The sequence below is a fragment of the Triticum urartu genome, chromosome 5A (genome assembly GCF_056163025.1).
Source record: "Triticum urartu cultivar PI428250 chromosome 5A, HENAU_Tu73, whole genome shotgun sequence".
Taxonomy (NCBI): Eukaryota; Viridiplantae; Streptophyta; class Magnoliopsida; order Poales; family Poaceae; genus Triticum; species Triticum urartu.
Window position 1 is genome coordinate 533,585,745 of NC_141877.1, and position 20,450 is coordinate 533,606,194.

At 44.8% G+C, this 20,450-nt stretch overlaps 1 protein-coding gene across 2 annotated transcripts; it reads left to right on the plus strand.

Annotated features, from left to right (window-relative positions):
• Window positions 1–15,482: 15,482 nt before the first annotated feature.
• LOC125526710 (O-fucosyltransferase 16-like) lies at window positions 15,483–20,450 on the plus strand. Of its 2 annotated transcripts, none has more exons than XM_087521525.1 (9): window positions 15,483–15,835; window positions 16,283–16,370; window positions 16,508–16,608; window positions 17,238–17,326; window positions 17,440–17,623; window positions 18,588–18,769; window positions 18,853–18,955; window positions 19,038–19,369; window positions 19,475–20,450. In XM_087521525.1, the coding sequence occupies exons 1-9, from the start codon at window positions 15,665–15,667 to the stop codon at window positions 19,989–19,991; spliced, it is 1,767 nt and encodes a 588-aa protein (XP_087377651.1). In that variant the 5' UTR covers window positions 15,483–15,664; the 3' UTR covers window positions 19,992–20,450. The 2 variants fall into 2 exon arrangements, with proteins under 2 accessions (XP_087377651.1, XP_048547308.1); XM_048691351.2 differs by having other exon boundaries at window positions 16,527–16,603.

A 20,450-nucleotide genomic window follows, 5' to 3' on the forward strand; every position in this document is an offset into this window, starting at 1 on the left:
GGCACTCAGGCCCTAGTGACAAGCATTAAGCATAGCAAAGTCATAGCAACATCAATCTTAGAACATAATGGATACTAGGGATCAAAACCTAACAAAACTAACTCGATTACATGGTAAATCTCATCCAACCATCACCGTCCAGCAAGCCTATGATGGGATTACTCACGAACGGCGGAGAGCATCATGAAATTGGTGATGGAGAAAGGTTGATGATGACAATGGTGACGGATTCCCCTCTCCGGAGCCCCGAACGGACTCCAGATCAGCCCTCCCGAGGAAGATTAGGGCTTGGCGGCGGCTCCGTATCGTAAAACGCGATGAATCCTTCTCTCTTATTTTTTTCTCCCCGAAAGTGAATATATGGAGTTGGGGTTGAGGTCGGTGGAGTCCCAGGGGGGCGAGAGGCAGGGGGCGCGCCCCAGGGGGGCTCCCTGCACCCTTGTGGACAGGGTGTGGCCCCCTGATGCTGATTCTTTCGTCAGTATTTTTTATTAATTCAAAAACGTGTCTCCGGGGATTTTCAGGTCATTCTGAGAACTTTTATTTCTGCACAAAAATAACACCATGGACAATTCTGCTGAAAACAGCGTCAGTCCGGGTTAGTTCCATTTAAATCATGCAAGTTAAAGTCCAAAACAAGGGCAAAAGTGTTTGGAAAAGTAGATACGTTGGAGACGTATCACCCACCAAAATTTTCTTGTCAACATATTTAAGTGGTCACACAAACCTCTCAGCAATTTGAAACAAGACATAGAATAAACCAGGACTGCTTGTGCCACAGCCTTCACCAGAACTTCTTTCCCTGCTAATGACATCATTTGTTCTTTCCATCCTTACACCTTACTCCACAGATAGTCCTTTAGATACTTGAAGGCACTGTTTTTGGAGGACCCCACTTGAGGGGGTTGAGCGGCTGCAGGCTCGGGGTAGCGATGATGACCATCTCGGGGATTGTTGGCCACAACCCTGTTGGAGTGCGCTCCCAAGAGGCGACGAAGCACTTCTAGGTCATCAAAGCACCTTGGCCGACGGCTGGGGCAGACCTCAGGGACTCGATCGGGTGTCCGAACAGTACGACTGGGTTGTCGGCGTCGGGCTCGTTCTCTTCTCTCGCCGGGGCTCGACGAACCAGCTCTCCACGAGCTGCGATCATATCAATGGTGATTTGATCGAACAGTTCCTCTAGTGCACCTACATAGCGCACTAGGTGCAACAATGCAGGATCCGTCTCGTGATCTCCGTTGGCAACTTGGGGTGGTCTACCACACCCTTCACATCTGGGGTAGTAGTGGAACGAGCGACAGTTAACTCTGGGTGACAAGTGCCGGAGTTGAACTATAGCCTCTCGAGCAGCTAGTTGAATGGCTTGTGGCTCAAAGGAAGTTGTCCTTCCGGTGAACCTGTAGGGGCGCTCGGGCTCTAGACCCCTACTGTAGATGTGTACAGTGGCCCAGAATTGACGGCTCTCACCGCTCATGGGCCCTTGGTACACAACATATTCCGGGGGCTCTTCTAGCGCATAGGCGCGATGGGTGAGGTTTGCGAGTATGGTCACAAAGCCTCCAAGGTTGGTTGCTGTGGTCTCATTGTGCACGACGGGGCCAGGCATTATGGCTCGATTTGGGGTAGCGGCTGTGATGTGCTGGGTTGGGGCTAGCGTGCCCTTTTTTTATAGGAAAAGGGGACGGAGTCTTCCTTCGCACGCTTGCCAAAAAAGACTATTTAGGGGCCGGTCACTCGCGCGTGATCGACGGCTAGGTTGGTAGGTTGGGCACCGACTGCCAAAAGTGTCGGGGTCACTGTGTGGCTATCTTACATGAGAAGCTTGGCTGGGGTTTCGTTAAGGTCTGGTGGGTTGGTTAACCAAGGTTTTTCGACCTGGCTAAGATAGGGTCAGCCAATGGTCGGCCTGGCTCTGATACCAAGTTTGTCACGACCGGTTTTCCGGGTATAAATTTCCAGAAAATGGCCGTTGTGCTCACCAGCCCCAGGATTACTGTTAGCTGATGAGGCACCAACTTGATACAGAAGTTCCAAGCAAAAATACAGAACATGTAGTACAAGACCATTCGGGCCTCTAAGTACAACAATTGGTTTCTAGTGGTCGATGGCGAAAGCGGTTTGTGAGTCATCAGTGTCTATGGGACTCCATTTCCCACAGGAACAGCTGACCAGGTCAACTCCTATCTTCGCGAGGCTGCTATCACCGTTGCTTAGTTTCCGGGGCTGTCACCGCAACGCTCCTCTCCATGCAGAAATCTGGCCAAGACAATAGCCAGGGACAAGCCAGTGAGTACTTTGAATGTACTCGCAAACATTATGAACACTGGGATAATATAATTGATAATTATGCACTGAAATATTCTATGATCACATCGTCAGTCATAAATAAAACATCTTTTATGCATGCAAGTAGGTTATTTATATGCAACATGAATAAGCAATAATGGAGTGGGAATAAAATGCCGCAGTCGGGCGTTTGTGCGACACCACATAAAGGGCTTATAAAGTAAATAAATAACAAGCAATGCCACAGTCGGGCGTCTCAGCGACAACACATAAAGGGCTTATAAAATAAATAAATAAATAAATAACAAGCAATGCCACAGTCGGGTGTCTCAGCGACACCACATAAAGGGCTTATAAAATAAATAATCACAATGAATATCCAGGAGGTAGAACCGTCCCAGGGATACTCAATGATATAATGGGTTAGTCCATAATAATAATAATCAAAATCTTCACAAGTCAGAAGTCACAATCCAAGTTCTGGTTTAACAATTTCTCCTCCGAAGACCGACACTAAGACCAACCCTTGACCCATCCCAGACTGAAATCCTTAACCATGGACACGGCTATTCGAATAGGTTTAATCTCTGCAGAGGGTGTACTCTTTACCCACGAGTAACGGATTCCTTTAGTCCATCGGGACTAATTCCGTCTACGGTCTTTTAATTGAAAACACACCTGACTTACACACACCAGCTTAACTCACCGGTGTCTAGAATCACCCACGACACTTGTTAAGAAAAACTCTAAGTGGGGAGGCTACAACCTCGCGTAGCATGGGATCAAATTTATATCGCGCGCTCTAAGGGGTGGCCTCCCCTCTCGGTCCCAACCGGAAACACGCATGCCCCCGGACCAGGTGGCCTGCCTACCGGCTACAACCGGTATCTTCCACCATGGCCTCTCTGTACGGTGTGTGCTTGAAAGGGGTTGATGACTTACTGAACCGTACCCTACCTGTGGCAGGGACAAGTGGTAGTACAAAACAAGTATGGGGGTTACTGGAACAAGACTCGATCTACGGTCGACTCAGGAGGTTTATAAATTCCCTGCATGACATGTATAACAAATATATTTCAACCAACAAAATCACCACTCAATATACCTTACCATGCCATACCGGACATAACCGTCCCGACGGAGACCGGCGATAAGCTCACGCCTACCCAAGGCAGAGGCTTTCCCGGATTCCTTTCTGGCATGCATGCAAGGCACATGAGGATGATTACCATCACAAGTATATTCATTTCCAACAGCAAGGAAATCACTAATATGCCTTCATGCAAATGATCGTATCGCCACATAAAATAACGAGTTTTTCCGAAGTAAGGTGGTGTTATAACCGTGTCAACTAACACACCAAAAATATTATGCCGGGGTTCAGGATGCTTGCTTCATGGTGTGGAAAGGCAGGGTGCACTCCAAAACTTTTGAAAGCTTTCTCCTCTCTCCAAAAATCCTATTCAAAATATTTTTGAATCAATATGTAGTTTCAAAAACAGTACCAAAACGTTGTCTGAAATTTTTTGAAATAAATCTTAAAATAAACTAGATAAAATTTGAGGAAGGTAGGAAAAAGAATCAACTCATTTGGAGTTATAATTAAAAAGTTATAGGTAGTCAAAGTTGTGGTCAAAATTTGTTTTTAAAAATTAAACAGAAAAAGAAAAACGTTTCGATTACTGACCACGTCGAAGGCGTATTTTGGATTTACGCTTCCACTTACTCCAGCGTGGACGGCGCGTGGGTCACTGACAGTGGGTCCAGCGGGCCCACTGGTCAGGTTTGACCAGTCCTTTCCCTCCTCTTCCTCCGCCCCGAGCGGAGGCGGAACTCCGGCGACGCTCACCGGCGAACGGCGGCACCATCCGAGAAACCGAGGTCACCTGCAGGCTCAGGGGGTCGAGGCGGTCGCTCCGGTGGTCGCTTTGGTCTTTGGGGTGGACAGAGCTGCCGACGGCGAGCTCCGCAGCGGACGGTGGCTGTTGGGAAGAGTGGACTTTTGGCTCCGGCGGTCCCTGACCAAAATCGAGCAGGGGGATGGACTCATGGGTGCTGCAGGATGTTGTTGGTGGAGTGAGTGGAGAGGGGGAGGCCCAGGTTGTGAAGAACGGAGCCAGGAGGCGGCAGTGGCCGAACTGGCCGGAGTCGGGGAAGACGGCCTTCCCGGTTCGATTGCTGGCCAAGGGGGGTCCTAGGGAGATGGCTTGAGACTACCTGCGTGCAGGGACGAGCTCGGGGCTTCCTTTTATAGGCGAGTCAAGGCGGTTCCATGGCGGTCGTGGATAAGGTCGCCGGCGACCGCCATTCTGTAGCTAGGGCGACGTGGCGGCGACGTGTGCTAGGGGACACGCTTGTGGATGAGCTCGCGCTGCTCCAGGGGGCAGGTGGCGAGCGGGAGAGGCTCGGGCGGCGCCGGCCAGTGCAGAGGCTGTCGGGCGGTAGTGGCGGCTAGCTCCTGGCTTGCCGGAGACGTGGCGAGGGGCTGCTTGGCGTGTTGCGGTGAGTAGGGGGAGTGCGTGGCGTGGTTCTGAAGTGTGGGCAAAACCAGGGGCGCGATGCGGCGGCTCGGGCGCGGCACATGCAAAACGCGTGCTCTGCTCGCGCCCAGAGCACGCACGGAACGTGCTCGACAAAATGCCAAGGCATGCTAGAGGTCTCGGGTGAGGTTGGGGTTTAACAGACCTAGGTTAAAGTCATCTAGAGGCTTAGTGGACAGGTTAGTTTTCCCAGAGGTGCAAGGTCACAGTGCATTGACAAAAGTCATGTCAAAGCTGTTCATGCACTCAAGGTGTTTGACAAAATGCCAAAGGCACCTAGGCATTACTTGGAGTGGCCAAAACTTCCAGAGTGGGGTCTCTTTAGATGAATAAGAGGGTGGGGAGGTTAGTTTGTGAAAAGCACAAACTTGTTAGTGCAAGTTTTGCAAAACTACAATTCTGGACAGGAGACAAATGACATCACTTCATGAACCAAAAATGATCCAATGGGTGCATGCTCCTGGACTTAGGGGTTTGGTAGGGTTGACTACAAGTAGGAGAAAGCACAAGGTCACTGGAGCAAAAATAAATAGGGTTGCAGTAGAAATCACAAGGCTGGACCAGAATGGAAAAGAGGTTGATTCACTCCAAATTTTCAAAGAACAACATTAGGTTTTTGCATGAAGTTGAATTGCATGCTACCACTGACATCCCATAATTTTGGTGGAGGCTAGAAGGAAATATTTAAATGGGTTGTAGTACAAAATTGCACTCTGGACCAGAGAAGAAAATTGGGTGTAGAGCTCAAAATATTTCATGAATAAAAGATATTTTTGCATAAAAGTGATTTAAAAACATCACATGACATCTCCAATTTTTTGTTGGAATATTGAATGAATTTATCAATTGGTTGTAGTTCAAATAGGACCATAAAATCATGGGAAACCATTTTTCAAGAAAATAAAGATCAAGCAAATTAATTATGTAATTAGTTCTACTAATAAAAGAAGATTTTTTCTTGAGAGGTTAAAAAAGTCCAATAACATATTTGAAAGGTTTTCACTTTAGGGAACAACTCCATGATGATAAGGAAGGAAATGTTTCAAAAAATCAAAAGGGAGCCCAGAAAATAAAAGTTTTAATTTCCTGGAAAAATTTTAATTTATTAAAACAAGGTCAAAATTTTGGGGTGTCACACCTCGGTGGTTCAATTTTTTTTATTTGTAACAATATCTTTCATATACTTAGCATAAGGATTCATTTTAAGCATATCAGTCAAACGCATATGCAAAAAGATAGGTCTAATCATTTCAGCAAAGCGCTCAAAATCCTCATCATCCTTTTTCTTGGATGGTTTAGGAGGAAAAGGCATGGGTTTATGTACCCATGGTTCTCTTTCTTTACTGTGCTTCCTAGCAATGAAGTCTCTCTTATCATAACGTTGATTCCTTGATTATGGGTTATCAGGATCAACAGCAGGTTCAATCTCTACATCATTGTTATTGCTAGGTTGAGCATCAACATGAACATCATCATTAACATTATCACTAGGTTCATGTTCATTACCAGATTGTGTTTCAGCATCAGAAATAGAAATATCATTAGGATTCTCAGGTGTGTCAACAATAGGTTCACTAGAAGCATGCAAAGTCTTATCATTTTTCTTTTTCTTCTTCTTGGAAGGACTAGGTGCAGCAACATTAGTTCTCTGAGAATCTTGCTCAACTCTCTTAGGGTGGCCCTCAGGATACAAAGGTTCCTGAGTCATTTTACCCCCTCTAGTCATAACTCTAACAACATTATCATTTTTCTTATTATTTAATTCATTAAGCAAATCATCTGGTGCTTTAAGCACTTGTTCTACCTGGGTGGTAACCATAGAAGCATGTTTACTAATAAGTTTAAGGTCACCTTTAACTCTAGACATATAATCACTCAAGCGTTCAATCATACAAGCATTACGTTTCGATTGTCTACCAACATAAGCATTGAAGTTTTCTTGTTTAACAATAAAATTATCAAACTCATCCAAGCATTGGCTAGCAGACTTATTATGAGGAATATCTCCTTCATCAAATCTATAGAGAGAATTTACCTTTACTACCTGTGTCGGGTTATTAAGACCATGCATTTCTTCAATAGGTGGTAAATTCTTAACATCTTCAGCTTTAATACCCTTTTCTTTCATAGATTTCTTTGCCTCTTGCATATCTTCAGGACTGAGAAATAGAATACTCCTTTTCTTCGGAGTTGGCCTAGGAGTTGGTTCAGGAAGTGTCCAATCATTATCATTACTCAATATATTATTCAATAGCAATTCAGCTTGCTCAACGGTTCTTTCCCTGAGAACACAACCAGCACAACTATCCAGGTGGTCTCTGGAAGCATCGGTTAGTCCATTATAAAAGATATCAAGTATTTCATTTTTCTTGAGAGGATGATCAGGCAAAGCATTAAGTAATCGAAGAAGCCTCCCCCAAGCTTGTGGGAGACTCTCGTCTTCAATTTGCACAAAATTATATATTTCCCTTAAGGCAGATTGTTTCTTATGAGCGGGGAAATATTTAGCAGAGAAGTAATAAATCATATCCTGGGGACTACGCACACAACTAGGAGCAAGAGAATTAAACCATGTTTTAGCATCACCCTTTAATGAGAACGGAAATAACTTAAGGATATAGTAGTAAAAAAAAATTCCTCATGAGTGAATAGGGTGGCTATATCATTCAATTTAGTAAGATGTGCCACAACAGTTTCAGATTCATAGCCATAAAAAGGATCAGATTCAGCCAAAGTAATTAACTCAGGATCGACAGAGAAATCATAATCCTTATCAGAAATACAGATAGGTGAAGTAGCAAAAGCAGGGTCATATTTCATTCTAGCATTCAAAGACTTTTCTTCCAGCTTAGCTAACAGTTTCTTAAGATCATATCTATCCTTGCAAGCAAAAAGATCTCTAGCAGTTTCTTCATCCATAAAATAACCCTCAGGCACATCAGGCAATTCATATCTAGGGGAGAATCTTCATCATCACTTTCATCAATATTATCTGTTTCAATAATTTTATTCTCTCTAACCCTAGCAAGTTGTTCATCAAGAAATTCACCTAATGGCACAGTATTATCAAGCATAGAAGTAGTTTCATCATAAGCATCATGCATAGCAGAAGTGGGATCATCAATAACATGCGACATATCAGAATCAATAACAGGTGTAGGTGTCGCAAATTTACTCATAATAGAAGGTGAATCAAGTGCAGAGCTAGATGGCAGTTCCTTACCTCCCCTCATAGTTGAGGGAAAAATCTTGGTTATTTCATCTTTCAAGTTCCTCATAGTGATCAACAGATATCAATCTCAAATGACTCAAAGAATAGAGCTATGCTCCCCGACAACAGCGCCAGAAAATAGTCTTGATAACCCACAAGTATAGGGGATCGTAACAGTTTTCCAGGGTAAAGTATTCAACCCAAATTTATTGATTCGACACAAGGGGAGCCAAAGAATATTCTCAAGTATTAGCAGTTGAGTTATCAATTCAACCACACCTGAAAGAATTTATATCTGCAACAAAGTATTTAATAGCAAAGTAGTATGGAAATAACGGTAACGGTGGCAAAAGTAACAGTAGCAGTTTTGTAGCAATCGTAAAAGTGGCAACGGAAAAGTAACTAAGCAAAGATCAATATGTGAAAAGCTCCTAGGAAATGGATCAATGACGGATAATTATGTTGGATGCGGTTCCTCATGCAACAGTTATAACATAGGGTGACACGTAACTAGCTACAATTCATCAATGTAATGTAGGCATGTATTCCGAATATAGTCATACGTGCTTATGGAAAAGAACTTGCATGACATCTTTTGTCCTACCCTCCCGTGGCAGCGGGGTCCTATTGGAAACTAAGGGATATTAAGGCCTCCTTTTAATAAAGTACTGGACCAAAGCATTAACACTTAGTGAATACATGAACTCCTCAAACTACGGTCATCGCCGGGAGTGGTCCCGATTATTGTCACTTCGGGGTTGCCAGATCATAGCACATAGTAGGTGACTATTGAATTGCAAGATAGGATCAAGAACTCACATATATTCATGAAAACATAATAGGTTCAGATCTGAAATCATGGCACTCAGGCCCTAGTGACAAGCATTAAGCATAGCAAAGTCATAGCAACATCAATCTTAGAACATAATGGATACTAGGGATCAAAACCTAACAAAACTAACTCGATTACATGGTAAATCTCATCCAACCATCACCGTCCAGCAAGCCTATGATGGGATTACTCACGAACGGCGGAGAGCATCATGAAATTGGTGATGGAGAAAGGTTGATGATGACAATGGTGACGGATTCCCCTCTCTGGAGCCCCGAACGGACTCCAGATCAGCCCTCCCGAGGAAGATTAGGGCTTGGCGGCGGCTCCGTATCGTAAAACGCGATGAATCCTTCTCTCTTATTTTTTTCTCCCCGAAAGTGAATATATGGAGTTGGGGTTGAGGTCGGTGGAGTCCCAGGGGGGCGAGAGGCAGGGGGCGCGCCCCAGGGGGGCTCCCTGCACCCTTGTGGACAGGGTGTGGCCCCCTGATGCTGATTCTTTCGTCAGTATTTTTTATTAATTCAAAAACGTGTCTCCGGGGATTTTCAGGTCATTCTGAGAACTTTTATTTCTGCACAAAAATAACACCATGGACAATTCTGCTGAAAACAGCGTCAGTCCGGGTTAGTTCCATTTAAATCATGCAAGTTAAAGTCCAAAACAAGGGCAAAAGTGTTTGGAAAAGTAGATACGTTGGAGACGTATCACCCACCAAAATTTTCTTGTCAACATATTTAAGTGGTCACACAAACCTCTCAGCAATTTGAAACAAGACATAGAATAAACCAGGACTGCTTGTGCCACAGCCTTCACCAGAACTTCTTTCCCTGCTAATGACATCATTTGTTCTTTCCATCCTTACACCTTACTCCACAGATAGTCCTTTAGATACTTGAAGGCACTGTTTTTGGAGGACCCCACTTGAGTGGGCATTCCCAAATATTTAGCACCAAGGGTTCCATTTGGCACTTGCAATAAGGCCTTCACTTCCCGCTTCACATTGTCTGGACACCCTTTGCTAAAGAAAGTAAGTGACTTATCATGGTTAATACGTTGGCCAGACGCCATGCAATAGTAACTCAACACCTGGTTTACCTCATTTGCTCCACTAGCACTTCCCTCAAAGGACAGTGTGTTGTCATTTGCGAATAGTAAATGGTTGATTGGTGGCACCGTAATAGCGATCGTGAGACCATTTAGATTGGGTGACTCGTCTGTTGATTTTTGGAGGAAATAAATGCCCTCTGCTGCTATCAAGAAAGGGAATGGAGAGATGGGGTCTCCTTGTCGAATCCCAGGCGGTGGTTTAAACTCGGTAGTTCTTACCATTGAAGAGCACTGAAAATTTTGCCGAACTCACCATGCCCATCACAATATCCACCCACTTCTCAGAAAACCTAGCTTCAACATTTTTTGCTTTTAAGTAATCCCACTCAACTCTGTCAAATGCTTTCATCATGTCCAGCTTCAGAGCATAATACATATTACTCACTGTTGTGGTCCATTTCATAAAATGAAGACACTCATAGGTTGCAATTGTATTGTCGGTAATAACTAATAAGTTTACCTGGGACGAAAGTAGACTGTTTGTTTAAGATAATGTCTGGGAGTACTAATTTCAACATGTTGGATATGACTTTGGAAGCAATCTTACACAGAACATTACACAAAGAAATAGGTCAAAACTATGTTAGTTGAGTTGGATTTTTTTTTACCTTTGGTATTAAAACCAAAATAATCTCGTTAATACTTTCAGCTATGTTTACACAGAAGCAACCTGTTGGATATTTTTACTAGATGGGAGGAGAGTTTCTCCTCTGGTCCATGGTCTCCATGGCTCTCGAAGGGCAGGAGGCCCTTCAAGATTGGATCTCTCTCTCTTTCCTCTCTCTCTCTCTCTCCCTCTCTCTCTCGTTCCTATTTTTTGGCTGAAATTTTTTCTTAAATTCCTGGAGATCCGTAATTCTGATTGGGCTGAAATTTTAACACGTTTTTTATTCGGATATTAGCTTTCTTGCGGCCGAAGAAGGGAACCAACTGCCTTATAGGGGTGCCACAAGTCTTCTAGGCACGCCCTGGGTTGGGGGCGCGCCCCTTGGGCTTGTGGGCCCCTCGAGTATTGTCTCACGTTGATTCTTTTTCTCAAAAATTGTATATATTCCAAAATAAATCTCCATAAATTTTTATCGTGTTTGAACTTCATTTGATATGGATATTCTGCGAAACAAAAAACATGCAACAGACAAGAACTAGCACTGGACACTGGATCAATATGTTAGTCTCAAAAATAATATAAAATGTTGCCAAACGTATATGAAAGTTGTAGAATATTGGCATGAAACAATCAAAAATTATAGATGCGACGGAGACTCGGCATCCCCAAACTTAATTACTGCTCGTCCTCAAGTAGGTAAATGACAAAAAAAAATGATATAGAATGCTACCTAGCATAATCTTGATCATATAATCTAATCATGACACGAATATTAAGACACAAGTGATTCCAAGTAATAGCCTATAATTTGATATAAAGACATTGATTTTTTTTCCTTAAATGCATGCATACATATATAAAAACACTCGATAACATTTGGAGAACAAGGCGCACGAGCAACTTGTTTTCTCTCACTCTTTTTTGTCTTGTCGATACCCACCTCCTCAGTCTATTCCTTCCCCGGCCTCGACCACCCGTCTCTTCAGGACCACAATACTCCCTTTTATGTCACGGCTTTCTTTCATCATTTTTCTTCTTTTTTTTCTTGCACCTCATGCCCTCATCACCTCAACATGTCGACATTTTGACCACCCGTCATTATCAGTCGAGAGACGCCAACATCATGATTGGACAACGATTTGATTAAGGCGGTGTCTTTTTTATCAACATATCAGCTCGAAGCTGAATTAATGAAAGTCGTTGCATATAAATGATTATTGCATGTGGTGCATTTTCTTTTTGTGGTACTATTTAAGAAGAATCCATGGTGGCAGTTCTTTTGTTTATAGTAAATCACCATTGCATTTCCACTCACAAGGAGGAGCGGATCTGGGCCCCAGGCCCCCAGGGCCAGGCCCCGGGCATGGATTTTTTTAGTTATTACCTAGCCATGTTTTCTAAATGGGGCCGGGGCTTAGCCCAAAGCACAGCCAGGGCCCGGGCTATCAATCTTCACACTCGTGCAGGGCGCACGACGCAGCCCAGCTCGCCCCCGACGCGCAGACCTAGTCACGCCCCGACTCCCCATCCCTTGCTCGCCCGTGCTCTCCCGCCGCTCGCCCGTGCCCTCCGGCCTCCGCTGTTCATGACGGCCGCTGGTGACTCCGTCGTGCCCTCCGCCGCTCATCCGCCTGGCCTGCTCCGTTGCTCGCGCCGTCGCCTGTCCCGCCGTCCGGTCGTCCCCTGCTCGCCTGCTGCCCTGCTCCGCCGCTCGCGCAGCTCAGCTCGTCGTCTCGCCCGATCTGCTAGCTCCTGCTCTCCACCACACGCATGACTGATCTCTGCTACCCAGGATTGGTAAGTGGCTGGGCACACTAAGACTACAACTTGTTGTTTTTTGAACATTTTTTGATCTGCTAGACTGATGTAATGTTTGGATTTGCTACTGTTAATATCAATTTCACTTCATTTTGTAGAAATAAAAGATGAAGAGATATTTTTCATCCGTGTCCGAAATAGAAGTGTCTACACCCAGAGTTTTAGTATGGAATCAAGGGGCCGAGAGGACTGAAGCAACTCCAGAAAATGAAACAACTACAGAAATGGGACCACCGCCTTCAATCCCAGCTCGAGAAAGCAACGTTTTTGTTATTCCCGATTCTTCTCGTGGTCAACTGAGGGAAGAAGGTGATATTCAACCTGATCCTGATCTTAGGAAACCTATTGAAAGCTTAGGTCCGGACATTATAGATGTTGCTAGAAGGATGTTTGTAAATATGGGTCAATGCCAACCAAGTGGTCATAAATTTAAAAAAGAAACTAGAGGAAATTCTTTGAAAAGGAGATCCTTTCAAGCTAAATGGTTCAAGAAGCATTCTGATTGGTTAGAATATAGTGTTGCTAAGGAGGCGGCCTTTTGTTTCTATTGCTTTCTTTTTAAGCAACCCATTGTAGAAAACTATGGTGTTGAGGCATTCACAACAGTAGGGTTTAAAAATTGGAAGGATGGACTTAGTATTATTGATACACATGTTGGTAAACATGATAGTGCTCACAATAAAGCTAGACAACAATATGTGGCTTTCAAAAATCAAAGGCAAACTGTAAATGTGGTGGATCATGGCACCATAAAGACACTAATGAAGCAAGCCATTGATTTGGTACTCTTTTTACTTCACGTACTATTCGTAGTTTTTGTTATCCTTTTTGTTGTATCTTTAAGCATTGAGTTTATAAATTCTAAATTTGTGGTGTAATTGAGCCCTATTTGAGGTAGCTATAGTTCGATGGACGTTAAGTTTTTCTCTCGCGACAAAAAAAATTGGGCCCTGGTTTTGCTCCAATCCTGGATTTGCCACTGCTCACAAGGCCAGGCCATGTTTCTCTTCCCTCAAGACGTAGGAACCATGCTTCGTCTTTCCCTTCCCGCGGAGAGAACAAAGCGAAACTGCCGGCTCTAGTCACTCCCAGTTTCCCTGCCGTCTTCGGCGGCTCTCCTACCCTGACGACCTTCGGTCGTCGGCGGGAGGGGAGTTGCCAGATCTCGTGCGTGACTTGTTTAGCAGTAGTTTAGGGCCAGCGTGCTTAGGTTTTCAATCGGCCATGGCGTCTATCCAGTGGTGGTTGTGACAACAGTGAATGAATTTTCTCTGGATTCCTCCCTGACGTGCTCCTCTTTGTCATCGGAAGTGGATCTGGTTGGTCTGGTGGTCAAGCCTAGTTGGTGAAGTGGCGATAGCAACTAGGTGGAGGCCCTATGTGCTTCGATCTCTTCGTCGCAATGGTGTTTGCTCCGACGCTGTGGTGGGAATTGGAGGCCTCGTTCCGGATGCAGCGGGGTCGTCGGTGTTATCACCATCGAGAATGAAAGTGGCGACCTAATCTGGAAGACGGCCGGTTCAACACGAGAAAGGCGGGGTGGGATAGTGGCTTCGGGTCTTCTCTCCAATATTGTTGGATGAGTGCAGTGAAGTCGTGGATAGAAGGGTGTGGGGATGATCCCGGTCGACGAGCCACAAGGTCTTAGGCCGCACGATGGTTTGCTTCATCGACTCACAACGCGCTTGTCTATTATGGCACTGATTCTATCCGGGGCAAGTTGACGTCTTCCTTCCGTCCGACAAATCTTTTGCGATGGCGGCGTATGGCGGCGACAGCTGGTTATTTTGCTTTTAGGATCCCAAACGTTTCTTTAAAAAAATTGTGGGTTTCTTCTTCTTGCAAAGTGTTGTCCCGTTTGTGTTCTGACTGCCTCTTGATGAACTTCCGTGAGATGGTTTTCGCTCGCTCCCAGCCCTACGGTTCGGGGCGATCCATCTGCTCTCAACCGCACCGACCTCCAAGCCACTACCGCATGTCCCTACCTCATCTGTCCGTTGGTCCGGCGACCGGAGGCGGTGGGGACCCTGGTGCTTCGGCATAGGTCTATAGTTAGGTTTGGCCTAGTGCTTTCTTGAGGTGTTGCTTTCATGGAGGAGGTAATGCCGCATCGGAATAATTTGCCTCCGCTCTTCCTCCATCTCGTCGTCGCTGCAACCGGTGGCGTCCGGGGGCAGGTGGCCCGGTCGTCTGGTGGTTGGCTGATGGCACTCTCGCGGGTCGCGGTCGTGTCAGATGTTGTAGTTGTGTTTACTGTCTTACAGTTGGGTGCGTGGATGACGGCAGGCGACGACGTTCCTCTTCTTCGACTACATCGGTTGAAGTTGATGGTGTCGAGATCTGGTGACCACGGGGAAGATCCCCAGCCTATGTGCCACAAAGACTTGGTCTCGTCGCTTGCGGCGACCCGCTTCATCGGCTCAAAAAGCATATTTGTATGCGGTGGTGCTCTCCTAGATCTTGGTATGGTAGCTGTTCTCATCTTTTTCCGGTGTTGCCATGGTGGCAGCGGAGGACGTTTGTGGACTATTTTTCGGCGAGGCACGAGTTTCTGCAAGGGTGAAACAGTAGTTTTACCTCTTGTGTAATTCTTTGTGCAAAGTTGCTTGACAAGCATTTGTGTCTCGTATGGTATATGTGTAATCTCTGTGAATAGATTGTCTAATGAATTACTCCCTCCGTTCCAGAATATAAGGTGCATTGGTTTCCGTGCAAGTCAACCATTTGAAAGTTTGACCAAGATTATAGAACAAAATAGAAATATCTGCAATACCTAATAAGTAAAATATGAAACTACCTTTCATGCTCAATCAAATGATATAAATTTCATATTGTGGATATTAATAATTTTTCTAAAAATTTGGTCAAACATGCACTCGTTTAACTTTTGAGAAAACAAATACACTTTATATAAAGGAAGGTCCGAGGGAGTATATGGTTGCTTAAAAAAAAAGACTGCCTCTTGATTGTGGCTAAGTTCTGCTCATGAATAAATGACACATGGTTTACCTCGGAAAAAAATTGGCCAGGCCACTTTAATAAGCGCTTTATTACAAGAAACACAGCGTGCCAATATTCAAATAGAAATCTCCATTTCCGGCAAGGTGCGCTACGCTAGGGACAAAAATGCCGCGAGCCCCAAATCCCCGACGCCGATGCCATAGCCCCTGATCTATGTTGCCGCCGCCGCCCCGGCGACCGCCCCGCCGCGTCACCCGTGTCGCCCGCCGCCCGTCTCCCCTTGCCCCCGACCGGAGATGGGCTACCCGAGGCGCCGCGCCCACCCGCGCCGCGGCGCCCTGCTGCCGGCGGTGGCGGCGCTCCTCCTGCTTTTCCTCGCCGTATCGCTCCTCTCCATCGCCATCTCCGCGCCGCCGCTCGCGGACCGCCACCCCGGCATCTCCCGCCGATCCCTCCGCCACCCTCCGGTACGGACGCCAGCTCCGGCTCTTCCCCCCAATCCCTCGACCCTTCGCGCAGTTCGATTCGATGTCTTGTTTTGCTCTCTGTGCGCGAGTGCGCATCCGAACAGCTCGGCTGCCGAAAACGCAGGGCTAAGAGGGCGGGCGGCGACGCCTCCGGCAATGCGAGGATTTAATCGTGATTCATGTATCGGATGGATTGTTTGATTAATATGGAATATGGGTTGATGATTGTGACCTGTTCTAGTCCTCCTACCATAGCTGGTTTGATCCGTGGAGGGTTTAGTCTTGAATGCACCGGTTCCTTCGGTCACTCTTCTTCGAATTCTCTTGTGTTAATATGTTTTAAACTGGATATAACTGATTGATTGATTGATGAAAGCAGCAGCCGGTGTTTAACTTCAGTATATAACTGATTGATTAATTGGTTGTTGTCGTGTTACCCAAATGTAGATGAGTCGATGGACTGCGAGAGATCTGTGGGGTTCGGAGCTCGCTAGCAACTTCTATGGATGCAGTCACTCTAGCGGAAAATTTCTCGGTGAGCCCTTGTGTACATGGTGTGGATGATGAATGTATCTCTGTGTGTGTATCAGTGCTTGTAGAGTGCTACATTTTGGGAATAGTTTTGAGGTGTCATCTTTGTATTACGTTAACTTTACTAATTCCCTCCTAAAGCCTTTTTAAAATCCTGCAGATTCCAGTGTTGCCACGCAACCAGATCGATATTTGCTTATTGTTACAAGTGGAGGTCTGAATCAGCAGAGAACAGGGGTGAGGTGCACCTGTCCCGACCTCCCTCCCTTGTATGAATATGCTCTCATGCGTGTGAATGGATATGATTAAAAAGCACTAACCTCATCTTCACTGATTGTCTAAGATATTTCATCAGGGTCTCCTTCAAATATTTGCAGTATCTAAATTTGTTTTTGTGCCCTTCTGAGTGTTATTTGTCCAAGAAAATATCAAAATACCATTCTTCTGATACAATGCCGTAATACATTTGAGAAGTTTCTGTTGGGCTAGAACTACACTTTTTTTTGGACCGGACTAGAGCTACACATTAGAAGCATGTGCTGTTTATTTTGCAGTTTTTTTTGGAAACAATGGGCTCTCCTGTCCATTTCCATTCATTCATTCAACAAAAGAAAAAAAAAACGAAGAGCAGATCTATTTGCCAGTATACTATGTGATACCAGCTTCCTTTGTTTCTTGAGCCTTATTTCTTTTCCTTATGGCTATAGAGTTGATAGTTTCCATCCCCATTCTTGAGTTACACAGAATAACAATTTACTGCAGCACTCATGCTTTGTACATTACTTGCAACTCTGAAGTGTGCGTGTTTTTTTCTGTCTTGTACCTTTGGACTGTGTGTATCAGTCAAGTCATGGCATTTGCTTATTTTCAGATAGTTGATGCTGTAGTTGCTGCGCGCATTTTAAACGCTACACTTGTTGTTCCCAAATTGGACCAAACATCTTTCTGGAAAGATTCAAGGTATGCAATTAGTGAGCGCTCCCAAATTTGAACTCATGGTCTTCTATGACTGTTCAATTGTTTAAGGTGAACCAATTGCACTTGTTCTATAATTAATGCAATATCTGCTGCAGCAATTTTTCCGAAATCTTTGATATCGACTGGTTCATTTCATTTCTTGCGAAGGATGTCAAAATTATCAAAGAACCTCCACAAAAAGGAGGTAAAGCTGTGCGACCTTATAAAATGCGTATACCCCGAAAGTGTACTCCACAATGTTACTTGAAGCGTGTCTTGCCTGCACTTCTGAAGAAACATGTAAGTTATTGGCCTTTTGGCTTACTAGGAACCCTCATTTTAGAAAGAAGTAGGAGCCCTCATCACTCTGCTTTATATGTTCTATACGAAATTCTCCTGATTTTCTTGTCATCCACAACATGTCAACATATTAAACTCCGTTAAAAGACGTCCCACTTATTTGCTAGTGCCTTTCTGGCCTGGCGGGGAGTATTGGCTTGTGCAACTATCGGAATATCCGGCACCAAGATTATGATGGAGCACCGCTTCAGGGTTCGGGGTGAAAACTCTAGTCCTGGCCTTTATTGATCGGCTCAGGAGTGACGAACTTGCTTCGTTACCTTGTTGAAGGCGGTGTCTCCTTGCTGTTGCGCTGGCCTTCATTGGCTGTTCTCAGCTATCAGGATGAAAATCCATGTCCATGCCATTCCGGCCAGACATGGCGACGAGGACATGAGGGTGTTTATTCCTTCTTGGAGACGTTGCTGTGGAAGAAGTTGACTTTGGTCATAGGTGTTAATTTCATGCCTTGTAATGGTTCGGCCGTGGTTGCCTATGTTGTGCACTCTGTTTGTTGATTTTTTTGCCATCGTTGCCTTGCGTTGACTATAATAACAAATGGCCGTGTGCATCATAATGATGCAGAGGTTGGGGGTTTCAGCCTCCTTTTCAAAAAAAAGTTAAGCATTTATGGACATTCGTTAGATTAACTGGCCAGTTACTTTACCTGATACTCTGACAGTTGATTTTTTTTTCTAGTAACTTAGACAACCTTTACCGAATTTACCTATGTAGGGGTGTTTTCCATTTATGCTGGCATTCTATTCATTCTGTAACTTCTTGGTACATTGTGTTGCTTTCTATGCCTGTCTGTAGTTTGATTTCTCTTTTAGCTCATTTTTTGGATCAGGTTAATTTTGATAGATTTCAGTAAATGAAAAATCCGCACTAACATAGCTTATTTACTATGTATCTCGTGTTGCAGGCTATTCGACTGACTAAATATGACTATAGGCTCTCAAATAAGTTGGACACTGACCTACAAAAACTGCGCTGCAGAGTAAATTACCATGCTTTGAGATTTACTGATCCAATAAAAGAGTTGGGTAAAAGGCTAATACAGCGAATGCGAGAGAAGAGCAGATATTTTATTGCTCTTCATCTGAGGTACAGCTAGTTGAAGCTGTCCTTGATCTACACATTTCCTTTGGTCATAATTTTATCTATCTAAGTTCACTCCTTTATGGCAGATTTGAAAGTGACATGCTTGCCTTTTCTGGGTGTTATTATGGTGGTGGAGAAAAGGAGAGAAGAGATCTAGGTGCCATTCGCAAGCGATGGAAAACCTTGCATGTATGAACAGTTTCATGTCTCAGTTACTTAGATAGTGAGCTAAAGCTACCTATTGCTAACCTGTTGTGTTCTTAAATTTCAGACAAGTAACCCAGAGAAAGGAAGAAGGCAAGGTAGGTGTCCACTAACTCCGGAGGAGGTAGGGCTACTGTTGAGGGCATTGGGCTATGGAAGCGATGTCCATATCTATGCTGCTTCTGGTGAGATATATGGAGGGGAAGAAACTTTGGCACCCCTCAAAGCGCTCTTCCCAAATTACCATACAAAAGAATCATTGTCAAGCAAAGATGAGTTGACTCCATTCTTGGCACACTCATCCCGCATGGCCGCAATTGATTTCATTGTCTGTGATGGAAGTGATGCTTTTGTGACTAACAATAATGGCAACATGGCCAAAATACTTGCTGGGCGGAGGTGATGCTTCTGTTCCTTCTGTTGTATATCTCTGTTGGCCATTTGTATTTTTCGTTCATCTTAGTACATTTCTGAATTCTGACCGTGTGATGCTGCTCCTCGCAGGAGATATTTTGGCCACAGGAGAACAATCCGGCCAAATGCCAAACAGCTCTACCACTTATTTACAAACAGAGGAAATATGTCATGGGACAAATTCTCGTCGCAGGTGCGAAAAGTCCAGAAAGGATTTATGGGAGATCCCATGGAAGTGAAGCCAGGAAGAGGCGAATTCCATGCCTACCCTGCTGCGTGTATATGCGAGAAGACGGACGAAAATAAATCGAGCCCTGGTAGTAATCAGGAAATTGTTAACCGCACGGGAATAAGGAAGGCCATCGGCGAACCAGCCTATCCTGTATACACCGACGAAGAGGCGGATGGATCTGACACTGAAGACGATCCCACAGGGACAGGAGAAGAAGAGATGATTACTGAAGAAGATCCTGCCGCTGGAGAAGAGATGGTCACTGAAGACGACCCCACTGCGACAGAAGAGGTAATTGATACCGAAGCTGAGGCCGACGATGATTCTTCGGTCAGACAGGAGGGTTCCGAGCTGGAGGAGATCCTTTCGGATTAACCGAGTTGCTATCCAGCTTGGAGGAATTAGCCAAGTTATTTGCATACAATACAAGTGTTGTATGTGGTAGAAACTAATGCGCATTGACCCCTCCAGAGTCCAGAGTAGAGCTGGTCCGCTGCCTCTGGTGTACATATAGATCTTGTGGTGGACTGAAGCTGTACATCCTCTCCCCTCCCCTCCTGGCCCAACAAGGGTGGCCTCAATTTGGCTCTCCAGTAGTACTTATCTTTAGAGTTCGTAACATTTGCGCCGTTGTTTGTAGCTCGTCGGAATGTGTTCGTTCTGCTTTCGAAGTTTCTGTCCTCTTCTCCTGGCCAAGCTTTCGTACATGTGCCATCTTCAATCTCTTGTGTTGTTCCTCTAAAAAGAAAAAATCTAATGTGTTGTTACAGTAAATATTATGAACTTTTTTTTTGTTTTTTTAGGGAATAAATATTATGAACTGATACTGTGATA

What these genes read in the sequence shown, in the direction of transcription:
- LOC125526710 (XM_087521525.1), top strand. Translation starts at nt 15,665, where the DNA reads ATGGGCTACCCGAGGCGCCGCGCCCACCCGCGCCGCGGCGCCCTGCTG. An exon ending in TCTTTCTGGAAAGATTCAAG is followed by an intron (nt 17,327 to 17,439) that starts GTATGCAATTAG and finishes TATCTGCTGCAG; the next exon opens with CAATTTTTCCGAAATCTTTG. An exon ending in AGCGATGGAAAACCTTGCAT is followed by an intron (nt 18,956 to 19,037) that starts GTATGAACAGTT and finishes CTTAAATTTCAG; the next exon opens with ACAAGTAACCCAGAGAAAGG.